The sequence below is a fragment of the Mus caroli genome, chromosome X, assembly GCF_900094665.2.
Source record: "Mus caroli chromosome X, CAROLI_EIJ_v1.1, whole genome shotgun sequence".
NCBI classification, from domain to species: Eukaryota; Metazoa; Chordata; class Mammalia; order Rodentia; family Muridae; genus Mus; species Mus caroli.
This window is the reverse complement of record NC_034589.1, coordinates 149191768-149203609: the sequence shown is the minus strand read 5'-3', so window position 1 is coordinate 149203609 and position 11842 is coordinate 149191768. Positions and strand designations below refer to the sequence as shown.

General features: G+C 43.9%; 1 protein-coding gene across 1 annotated transcript in view; it reads right to left on the bottom strand.

The window, feature by feature from the left end:
* Positions 1–1052: 1052 nt before the first annotated feature.
* Rs1 (retinoschisin 1) overlaps positions 1053–11842 on the bottom strand; it is a 25851-nt gene continuing 15061 nt past the window's right edge. The window contains exons 4-6 of the mRNA XM_021153603.1: positions 4863–5004; positions 4191–4386; positions 1053–1255 (exon numbers count right to left, since the gene is read on the bottom strand). Of these exons, the coding sequence (XP_021009262.1) occupies positions 1103–1255; positions 4191–4386; positions 4863–5004 (491 nt within the window). The 3' untranslated portion in view covers positions 1053–1102. The remainder of the gene's footprint in view (positions 1256–4190; positions 4387–4862; positions 5005–11842) is intronic.

The following is an 11842-nucleotide window of genomic DNA, read 5'->3' as shown; positions in this document are numbered from 1 at the left end:
TCCATACCTAGCTTTTTACATGCATTCTAGAAATATAATCTCAAGTTCCTATGCTGTACAGCAAGCCCTTTACTGACTGATCCATCTGTGTACAGTCCTCTATGATAGGAGTCCTAACCCCTTCCCCCAAAGCATGATCTCCTCCCAGTAGATAGAGATATGGTTTATCTCAGCTGTTTGCTAAGCCTGTTCAATTTCTGGGAAACTGTAGCCATGGATAAAGAAGGTGTGATGTATTCTAGTTGTTTGGGCTTCCTCGGTTTCAGGGAAACCTCACTATCCACACACACATATAGCCTGCCCCTTGCATTCATCTCCAGGCAATCACAGAAGGACACATTGCCAAAAGGGCTGTAGAATGGAGTTTCTGCACAAGGAGCTCCACCTGGCTCACATTCCCTCGGTCCTGTGGCTAAAAGCCCAAACCCCTTCAAGGCAAAAGCAATTCCAGAAGGGGGAAGCCTTGACTGGTTGGTTAGTTGGTTGATTGGTTGGTTGGTTGGTTACTGGTTCCAGACTCTTGGACCATACACCAGGCTTCCTTCTGCTTTCTTCACACCTATGTACTTGTCACCAGGCCTCTATAGTGAGGATTTTATGCAAGTGTTCATGTGAAGCTTTGCAAAAGAGTACGCTCCTCTTCCGAATGTGCTAAGAGCCAAAAAGAATTTTCAAATTCTCAGAGCTGCTTTGTGTTCCCCTGGGCCTGCACCTTTGACGGTGTCACTGAGACAAAGAGAAAAAGATGGGGAGCCAGAGCAGCAAATTACCCCTGCTATTTGGGTTTGTGTAAGAAAATTGGTTTGAGAGATGCTTTCTTTGTTCTTATTTTCTTTGGCCCTGAGTTGAAGAAAAGCTTCTCTCTCTCTCTCTCTCTCTCTCTCTCTCTCTCTCTCTCCTCTCTCCTCTCTCCTCTCTCTCTCTCTCTCTCTCTCTCTCTCTCTCTCTCTCTCTCTCTCTCTCCCTTTGAAATTTGAAACTATCTTTTAAAAAGTGAAATATTCTCTACCCAGATCTACATTGTAAAGTGCTTATAAGATATAGCCCCATTCATCCCAGTGGTATTTCAGGGTGCCCTTCCCCCAAAGCTCTGAAATAGACATCAGGCACACTTGCTGGCACACTCAAGCAGCTCCATCCGGATGGCAATTCGGACATGCCAGCCTAGAGGGATCAGTCGGATGAAGCGGGAAATGATGGGGGGCCTGAGTAAGTTCTGAACTGTAGAACTCCGGTCTGAGTTTCCATAGAAGACCTAAAGAGAAAGAGGAAGCCTGGTCATTATCACAATAGAGAAAGGAAAAGGACAAATGACTCCTGACTAGAGCTAGTGTGTGTGTGTGTGTGTGTGTGTGTGTGTGTGTTTGTGTGTTTTCTCTCCTACCATGTGAGTTCTGGGCCTTGAACTCAGGATACCATGCTTGGTGGAAAGTACCTTTACCTGTTGAGCACTATCTAACTTGATCTAGCCTCAATTTTGAACAATGGAGAAACGTAGAAAGTATATTGACTACAGAAAACTTGCAGCACCCCATAAAACCCGAATGGATGTTGCAAGCAGCTCTGAGGATGTCTGAGTATGCATGGGGACATTGCACTATGCAAAATAGTAGCAAGTAGCCATGTGTGCCCAGTTACATTTATGTGAAGTAATAGTAGCTGAAATTTTAGTTTACCTGTGTGTGTGTTTCTGTGTGTATGTATGTGTTGCCATGTCCTTGTATGTGCTAAGCAACCAGTCTCCCACAGCACCACATGCCCAGCTCACATTTAAAGTTACTCATTAGCTGTTTTCCATCTTCACAGATAGCCCTATTGGATGGTTGCTACAATATGCCTCTTGACTCTTTTCTTTTTTTTTTTTTAACAATTTTCCATTTCTATCCTTTGTACTTTGACAGAAAGTTTTGAATGGGCCCACAGCATACAAGAGAGTTCATATATCCCAAAGATTTCCAAGATGCACTCAAGTCAAATCTTGTGCCTGGCTATGGAGTTGAAAGCCAAAGCATAAATGTGTATTTTTTTTGTCTTTGATACAAGTGACAAGTGCCTTTTGGGCCTGGAGAAAACAGATTTTAATAAACAGACAAAAAAAAAATAGAGGGAAAATTCTGGAAAGGAGAAGGTGGTGTTGACATAAAGAGATAAAAGGCTTTAATGTTTTTCAGGAGGCCACGTTAAGATGTTGCAGACACTTGACAGTAGTTCTGAAGAAATCAGTCTTCACACTCTTTCCAGGGTCACAGTGTTCTGCTCTGTGACGTAAGAGCATTTCATTTCCTCTTCTAACTTTCTCCTAAAAAGATTTAATGGCTGCACTTAGCTTTATCCATCCACAAAACAGGCGCACCTTGTTTACATCCATTTTGCCTTTCTTCCTAGCAACAAGGCATGAGCTGCCCTCTCATGCTGTTTGTCCTTGAGTGTATTCAACTCGGAAGCAGGTGAAGAGGGGCTTCCTGAAATCCGACCCAAGACTTTGTGAATGGAGTGGAGTGCCTCCTCTAGAGCACCATCAAGGCCTTCCAAGCACAAGACTGAAAAATGAATTCTAATGTCTTTTGTAAAATACAGCTAGTAAAGGCCAGAAAGTGAAAGTCTGAGGAGCTGGAGGTATGGTCCAGTTGGTAGTGTGCTTGACTGACAAGCAGACAAGGCTGGATTCTGATTCCCAGCAGCACGGAAACTGATGATAGTACACACCTCCAGTCCCAGCACTCAGGATGGATAGAGGATCAGAAATTCAAGGTTATCTTGAGCCACATAGCAAATTGGAGACCAGCATGGGATACATGAAAAATGTCTCAAAAAAAAAAAAAGCATCAAAATGGTATTCCCATTGTGTCAAACTCCTCAAAACCTCAAGCCTCAACCCATGAATGTCTTACTGTGCAAATTGTTACCATGGACTATAAGGTTTTCTGATTATTAGTCACATATGTCTACTCAACCTGATTAAATGTCAAGAATAGACTTAGGAGAACTGGAAGTGGTGGAATGTGCCCGTAATCCCAGCATTCTGGAGAGTGAGGCAAAAGGATCAAGACCAGCTTAGGCTAGAGATAGGAAATAGCCTGAAGAATTCCTTGCTATTGTCCAAAAAAAAAAAAAAAAATGTGTTTTCAAGCAGCTAAGTGAGTTTTCAATTCAATTTTTATTGATCACAAAGACATCCAGGAGTTTAATGGGTTAGTTCATAATGAAGATCTAGATAGAACTCAGTCCTCAAAGGTTAATTAAGTGTGTCTGAACTGGCACCATCTTTTAAAGGCCCATTTAGGCTATTTATATTAATTCATCTTGCTATTACCCATTACTAGCATTTTCAAATTTGGTTTTAGTCTTTCTTTTATTATTACGCATAGCTATGTGCGTCAGTGTATGGCGATATGCAAGGGAATGCAGAAGTCCTTGGAAGCCAGAGCATCTGACCCCCTGGGACTAGGGTTAGAGAATGTTATGATCTGAGTGCTGGGAACTGGACTCTGGCTCCTTTTTTGAAATTTTTTAATTTATTTATTATACTTATTTATTATAAGTGAGTTTATTTATTATAAGTGAGTACACTGTAGCTGTCTTCAGACACCCTAGAAGAGGGCATCAGATCTCATTAGAGATGGTTGTGAGCCACCATGTGGTTGCTGGGATTTGAACTTAGGACCTTCGGAAGAGCAGTCAATGAATGCTCTTAACCACTGAGCCATCTCTCCAGCCCTCTGGACTCTGGTTCTTAACCACAGAGACATCTCTCTAGCCTCAAAGGGGCCCACTTGCTGCACTTCCAAAGGTTTGAAGGTGTCAGTCTCAGTCAATAGTAAGAAGCAACCATAACTATACAAGTAAGTGATAATGGGTGAGCCAGGCCCATGGAGCCCCACAGTCATTGTTGGAGTGAGTTTGAAACAGTCCAAATTGCCAGGGTAGTATTTTCAAGAGACTATATGCTGATAGTGAGAACTAGAAAAATACTTTTTTTTCTTTTTTTCAAAAAAGACCCACATTCATTTACAAACTGCTAGTCTCCCAGATCACATCTGGAAAAAAGAGAGATTGTACAGTGGAGAAGGAACACAGATGACCCAGCATGTAGAGGGGTCAATGCTCAGAGACATGGACAGCAGGAACATAGGGATGGGGTGTGTCTCCGCAGTGTGAGCTGAAGCTGACTTGGAGTGACCCCCACTTACCCGATTGTTTCCGGTCTGATCCTTATAGTAGATCCAGTTCAGGCGCTCATCAGTCCTATACTGCACACTGTACTTGGTCACCCACTCGTCTATGTCACAGCGTCCTTGGGTAAGGATTCCCGAAATCACCTTGATCTCCTTCAAATCTATCTGTAACCACTGGCTGCTGTCCTGATACTTGGAAAGCCAAGCACACCTGCCAGGAACACACCAAATTACCAGGAGCCATCCTCTTATCTATGTCTGTAAAAAGCCAGCAGGTGCTGAGTTTTGAAGGGTTACCTAGCATCAAGAGGTATCATCCCAAATCCGGGCCTTCAGATATAGCCCGATTCTTAATTCTTTTCCTTAGGAAAGACTTCCCTGGCATGTTTAACAAATGAGCTCTTCCTTCCTCCCTCATCTTCCCAACCATGTTCATCCCATGACCAGGGATGCAGGGATGTGTTTCCAGTCTGTCTCTCCCCCTCTTCACTGTGTGCCTTGGCTTTGGCCAAGGGACTCACCCACCCTGCCACCGCTGTACACCCAGTCCTCAGCACAACAAGGCACTCAGTCAGAGGCTGTTGAATAAATGCTTTCTGTGCTATCCATTTAGGAGACAGACCTACTTTTTCAAAGCACATCTTTAAAAATATAAGAATGACCACCTGGGCTTCCTGCCCTACTTACCCAAAACCTTGACTGTTGAGTCTGGCCTTGTTTGCTGTCCATGAAGAATACCAGCCCACATACTGCTCTGGGTTGGAGCAAGTGATCTGATCTGGCATGACCTCCCCTGACTCGAAACCCAGGGGCTTGTGATATGGGCATTCTGGGGAGGAAAAACAGCACACGCTCAAACACCCAAATCTCCAGGCAGAGTGGTAGCATATGTTCGTGTGGAGTCCCAGCTCCTCTGGGCTGTCCGGAGAAAGTATTGAGACCTCATCCCGAAATACAAAAGAAGGAATGAACCCCTCCTTATCCCAGAACTTCAACATGAAATAGCTTAAAGAATGAAGCAAGAAACATAGGCACTTTGGAGGTAGCAGACTTTTCATTTCTCAGCAAGGTACGGGATACAGAGAGCCGGACCTGCCGCTATTAAGTGCTCACACGGGATGAAGGTAGAGGGATTGCCATAGAGACATTCACTCAACATTTATAAAAGCGGAGAATTGGGGGAGCTGGTTCTATGGCAACCTCATGGGGGGAGGTGAAAAATGCATCCACCTCCCTCATCAACTTAGAGACCTAAATGCTAAGAGGTTTGTAGTGAAATAGCATATTGAAATGCCAGGCGTCCAGTTTTAGTTCCCTCATTATCACAGGTTGAACTGTGCTGCATAGGAACATTAGGGTCTCTAATTGCTCTTGGGTAGCAGATGATGCCAATTAGAGGAATAAAACAATGGTGAGCAGCAAAAAATGGCAATTATATACTGAGACTGACTTCTTGCTTGTAAATTGTCGTTTTTCTCACTGTGTGAAGAAACATAAAGGATGACTGAAGAGGTAACTGTTGAAGGAGGCTGCCTTCTTCGAAACTGGGACAGCCAAAGTGGTCCTTATAGGCTAGTTGCCTGCTGTTTCCTTCCTTTCATAACTAAGTACTCTCATTGAAACCAGCACTGTGCGGTCGGGGCATCTCTAGAAAGAGACAGAGACCTGGGATAAGGGAGGTGTCCAAGAATTGATGGGGGACGTGACCTTAGCTGTGACTCACAGCATTGGGGATATGGAACCTGAAGAGGCCACCTCCTGTAGCCAGGCAGGAACCCCAGTGATGTGATAGGTATTCCAACCCACCCACAAAACTTTAGACCTAAAATTTATCCTTTCTACAAGAAATTCAGGGGCTTGTGCATTGAGCAAAAAACTGAGGGAATGACCAACCAATAACCGGCCCAACTTGAGACCTATTCCATGGGCAAGCACCAATCCTTGACACTACTAATAATACTATGTTAGGCTTACAGACAGGAGTCTAGTGTGGTTGTTCTCTGAGAGGTTCCACCCAGCACCTGACTCAGACAGATGCAGACACCCACAGCCAAACAATGGATGGAGCTTGGGGAACCTTATCGAAGAATAGGAAGGATTGCTAGCCCCAAAGGGGATTGGAACTCCACAGGAAAACCAACAGAATCAACAGACCCTTGGGGCTCTCAGAGACTGAACCACCAACCAAAGAGCATACACAGCTGGACCTAGGCCTTCCCTTTACATATGTAGCAGATATGTGGCTTGGTCTTCGTGTGGGTCCCGAACAACTGGAGTGGGGGATATCCTGAAAACTCTTACCTGGATGTGGGATATGTTCTTTTAGCTGGACTACCTTGTCTAGTGTGTGTGGGAGAGGATGAGCCTAACCTCACTTGATGTGCCAGGGGAGAAGGGGAGGGGGGATAGGGGGAATGGTTATGGTAGGGGGTGACATGTAATGTGAATAAATAAAAAAATAAATAAATAGACAGGCAGACAGACAGATACATAGTTACATAGATAATAAAGCCGGCTGAACCCTGCTATAGAGGAATTAAGCTGACTTGTTTAAGCCAAAAACCAAAAAACATTGGGTATCTTGCCAATTGACAGCCTAGTTTAAAACACAACACCACACACACACACACACACACACACACAGACATTTTAAAATCTTTCCCAGAGTTTCTCAGAGTTAGAAGTGACTATGTGACATAATTTCTGACCAGGAAGATCTAAGAGGACATAAGTGTTGTCTGGTCAAGTTTTCTCTTTGTCTCGTCTTTGTTCCTGTTGTCTAGACTGAAGGAAGTTGTAATAGCTGGTGCAACTGCATGCAGGTCACTTGCACTATGGGGGACCTTTAGGGTCCTCAGCTCTCCTGTCTTAAGGTAACAGTCTAACCTCTAGCCCTTTTACTGTATGTCAGTGCAGACATAATCCAATGAGCCCTCTCTTTCTTGAATCCTAACCCAGTCCCTAACTGAAATTCTATACAAAACGAAAATTAACACTCTATACATCCACTCACCTACATTCCTATTTGAGAATGATAAATTCCAAACGAGGCAAATGAAATTATGTTCTCTCTGTGTGTAAATCTGAATTCAAGTAAAAGAGGTGTGTTTGTTGTGGCATCATTACCTGGAACACTGACTAACAGGGAATGTTTAAGCCTTCTTTGAGGTTGAGGTTCCCAAATTCAGGAAAACAAATCGGGGGGCCATAGATCAGTGGTAGTGTGTTTGTGCAGCATGCACACTGTTCCATCTTCAAAACACACACACACACACACACACACACACATCACCTTCAGAAATTGCCATGCCCTGGCCCTGTCTGAGATTAAACATAGACAGGATGGCCACAGGCTTCAGGATATGATGGCTCAGCTTCCTTTCTACCTGTAAGTGCATGTCAGTGTGGCCAAGCTTGAGAGGACAGCATTTGTAGTTTATCAAGTGCTCGAGGCCTTGAAGTCTATTAAAATCATGCCAGTTCTCAGGAGAGAGTATGGGCGCTTTTCTGAGCCAAGCAATCACACCTGGTGTGGCTGAATCATTAGGGAAGCTTATTAAGAATGCAGTGTCTGGGAGTCCACTCCTGGAGTGGAGTATTTTTAACAAGCATACTTTCCAAGTGCATTTTCAAAGCTTTGGCCTGCCAGGGAAGGCATTTCGTGGGCTGGTTGACTGAGACATCCAAACCCCCAACCCCCAACTCCCTTCCAGCCTGAGGCAGGACAGAGGAATTCAAAGACATCCTTGGCTACATAGTAAGTTCAAGGCCAGCATGGAATACCTGAGAGTCTGTTTCAGAAAAGAAAGAGAAAAGGAGAGAGACAGAGGCAGAGATGGACAGAGACAGACAGAGAGACAGAGACAGAGAGAGACAGAAAGACAGAGACAGAGACAGGGAAAGAGAGACAGAGAGGCAGAGAGAGAGAGAGAGAGAGAGAGAGAGAGAGAGAGAGAGAGAGAGATTAAATAATGCCACCTGAATGGCCCAAAGAAGTTTGATGTCCTTTATAATCCAAGCTGGCTCTGCGTCATCCTATCTCCTGTCTAATTCTGTGGGTCTCTGACCTTGACACTTTCCATCTAGTCACCCAGGGAGCTCCAGGCACACCAGTACTCTGACACATTCTCCAGAAAAACTTCTGGGATAGGACTGGAGTAGGGCTCCAGAACCACAGATGACTATAATGGGCAGTTAGGAATAAAAGGGCTACCCAGTGCCAGTGAGCTTAGTTCTTAATGCCTTCTTAAAACCCATTTCCTCACTTGTGAATGGGCATCATAGTAATATTGCCTTGAGATGTTTGCAAAGATATCTAGTGAAATCATGTTGTGACAGTTGTAGACTTAGAAGAGTATAGTTGCCTAGCTAAAAAGGAGCAGGCTGTAATAGGGTTGGTTCTTTCTTTGACTTTGCATGTTTTCTCTTTGGATTTACCATAGGAGAAATCTAACACCCTGTGCTCGTCTCTCCTCCCCTCCACCTACCCTACTGGCAGCATCTGCCAGGACTAGAATATTAGATGATCTATACAGCACCAGAAGAATAGGTGATAGCCACAGCTAAAGCAGGAGGGACCTTGTAGATGTCTGAGCTCACTGAAGATATGGTTTCACTGAGGAATGAGACCAAGGATGAGTTAGCCCTCTGGACACCCTCAAAAAACCATCTGGGGATTCTAAGGAAGTGTGGCCTAGAGAGAGCTTCCACCATAAACAGCTGTACACCCTCTCGGTGGCCAAGACCTTACCCCCAAGCAGTACTTGCAAGCTTCAAAGGGCAGACCCTGGTCAGCCCCACAGACATTATCTTATCAAGTTTTTGCCCAGCGATTCTATTATAAACAGCTACTATGCTGTTTATAATGTGTGTGTGCTGCATATAAGTGCACAAATGTGCACATGTCCACGTGGAGGACCCACGACGAGGATGCTGGGTGAATTCCTCTGTCACTCTGCCTTATTCCCTTAAGACAGGATCTCTTACTGAACTGACGAAGTTCTGTGTTTTGGCTGGGCATACTGGCCACCAAGGTGATAGAATTCACCTGCCTTCACCCACCAATGCTGAGATTACAGACACAATAATACCTAGGTTTTGTTTGTTTGTTTCTTTGGGTTGCTTGTTCAGTTTGTTTTGATAAGGTTTCATTTTGCAGTACAGGCTAACCTGGGATTCACTATGTATACCAGGCTGGCCCCAAGCTTATAAATTGCCTGCTTCTGCCTCACAAGTATTTAGATTAAAGGTGTGTGTCTGTATACCTCGTGAAGCCTAGTGTTTTATGTGGATGCTGGGAACTGAAACCCAGGCCCTCAAGCTTGCATTCTTAGCCACGGACCTATCTCAACTCACCAGCTCCATTACAGTTTTTTTTTTTTAATAGTCATTTCACTCATAAAGGAAAAACTCACATCTTTTTTATGGCTCACGTGACACTTGATAAATAGATTGATAAGGGTATATGTGTGAAACGTGTTGCTAAGGTACTTTAAATGTTAGCTTGTTTATTTGGGCTATATTTTGTGGATCTGTAAGGTGAAAACTCCAGACTTGTTTATAAAGAATATTCAGGGTTAAAGGAAAAGGTCAGGATGTTACTCAATGGTAGAGTATTTTTCTAACATGTTCAAGGTCTTGGTGTGTAGCTCTCTGATTTAGCACTTGCCTAGCATGTGTGAGGTTCTAGGTTCAAATCCCAGCACCACAGAAGAAAAACATGCCCTAAAGAAACCCAAAGAAAACTAAGCCTAGTGGGCCATGCCTACAATCCCAGTTCTCAGGGCAATCCGGAGTTCAAGGTCATGCTTGGCTCTATGAGGTTCTGTCTGCAAAACAAAGGGAGGATGGGACAGCTCGGGAACATTTCTGATAAGAAACAGCTAAAAGCTGTGACTAGTACTTATGTGTGTGTGTGTGTGCTGTAGAATAATAAAAAGACTAATATTTATAAAAGTTAGATGTGCAGATAACAGAATATTAATGTGGAATAAAAGGAGAGTACTAAGGAGCTATTGTATTACCTTTGTCCTTTTTTTTTCTTTTTGGAGTGCTGAGAATTGAACCTGAGGCTTCACACAGGTGAGGCAAGTGCTCTACCACTGAGCTACATCCCCAGCCTGAACACCTGGGTTTCTTAGGCTTTTGCATGTCCCCACCCTGCCACACCCCATTCTCAGGAGGCCAGGCCAATCTTAGGTCAACTGTGGAAAAGGCAAAATTGGTCTTTGTGATAGTTTTAACTGATGGTAAAGAAGGTCCCTGGCCTTCTGCTCTGTGGGCAGAACACCTAGACTTTATCCTCCATATCCCTGTGGGCTTTTTCAGCAGCTCTGAGTAACACCTGTACTTCTGTGCTTCCTAGGATCTTCCCTCTTAAGGTAGAACTGATGGAAACACTCAAGATCAAGATCCAGCCAGCCAAACGAAGTGATCTTCTTGGTATCCCATGAGAAACAGAAACAGTGACCAACAAACGCCTTCCAGAACTTTGAGCCTAGTCCTGCTACTGTGAATCTTTCACAAAACAGCCAGTTACCATGAGGAACCGACCATTTCACACTGACATGGTTTTCTTCCTTTCTACCTGAAAATATCTGTGTTGCTAGAAGAAATAGACTATAAAAAGTACGCTTATGCTAAGATACTGTTTCATGTTGGAATCTCAAGTTCACTTATATGAGTAAACTTTATTCATATAAATATTTATAGATATGTTATACTACTATGAAATAGAAATATTTATAAACACATTTACTTATTTGGGGGTGTGGTTGTAGGGAGTGTGCACATGTGGGAGATCAGTGCAGGAATGGAGGTTGGAAGACAACTTTAAGCAGTCACAGTCTCCTTCCATGGTGTGGGTCTGCTCATTAGGCACCTTGGCCTCCTGAGCCATGCCACTGGCCCTATCCATTCATCTTTGACATAGTGTATTATGTAATCTAGGACTGCTTCAAACTCCCTTTGTAGCACTGAGTATGACCTTGAAATAATGATCTTCCTTCTTGAACCTTCAGAGTTCGGCGATGATGGGCCCAGCAATGGTATGTGCTGGGCTGGCACTCTGGAACCAGAGCTCCATTCTTGGCCCTCTGTCTACTTTTCACGAAGCCTCTTTGGAGTGAAATTCCAGTATATATGATGTCCCTACTGGAAATATTTCATTTAAAACCAATGTTAGGCTTAAAATGGTGAGGTCAGACACACTGAGGAGAGAGTAAGAGTTCATACAGCGGAGAATGTGATTGGCAAGCTGACCAGATAAGAGTAGTGACAGGGCTCTGAGGAAACCATGAAGCTAGGTCTCAGCATGCTGCAGCTGGCTTCCAACAAAACCCTTTACCCAAGTCAGCTTCTCACTTTATAGGTGGTTATAGGAAGTCCTGCAAACTCTTAACCGATTGAATTGTGGAGAAAGACTACTTCTAATAAAGCTTCCATCTGTATTGCAGGAAAAGGACCACCTCCGACTGCCCCCAAGGGTGAGCAAGGGCAGGAAAATGGTAGACCAAGACAGAAGCCTAGACAATAGAGACCACCCTTTGTCATTGCAGGAGATTTTGTTTTGTTTTGTTTTTTGTTTTTTGAGACAGGGTTTCTCTGTGTAACCCTGGCTGTCCTGGAACTCACTCTGTAGACCAGGCTGGCCTCGAACTCAGAAATCC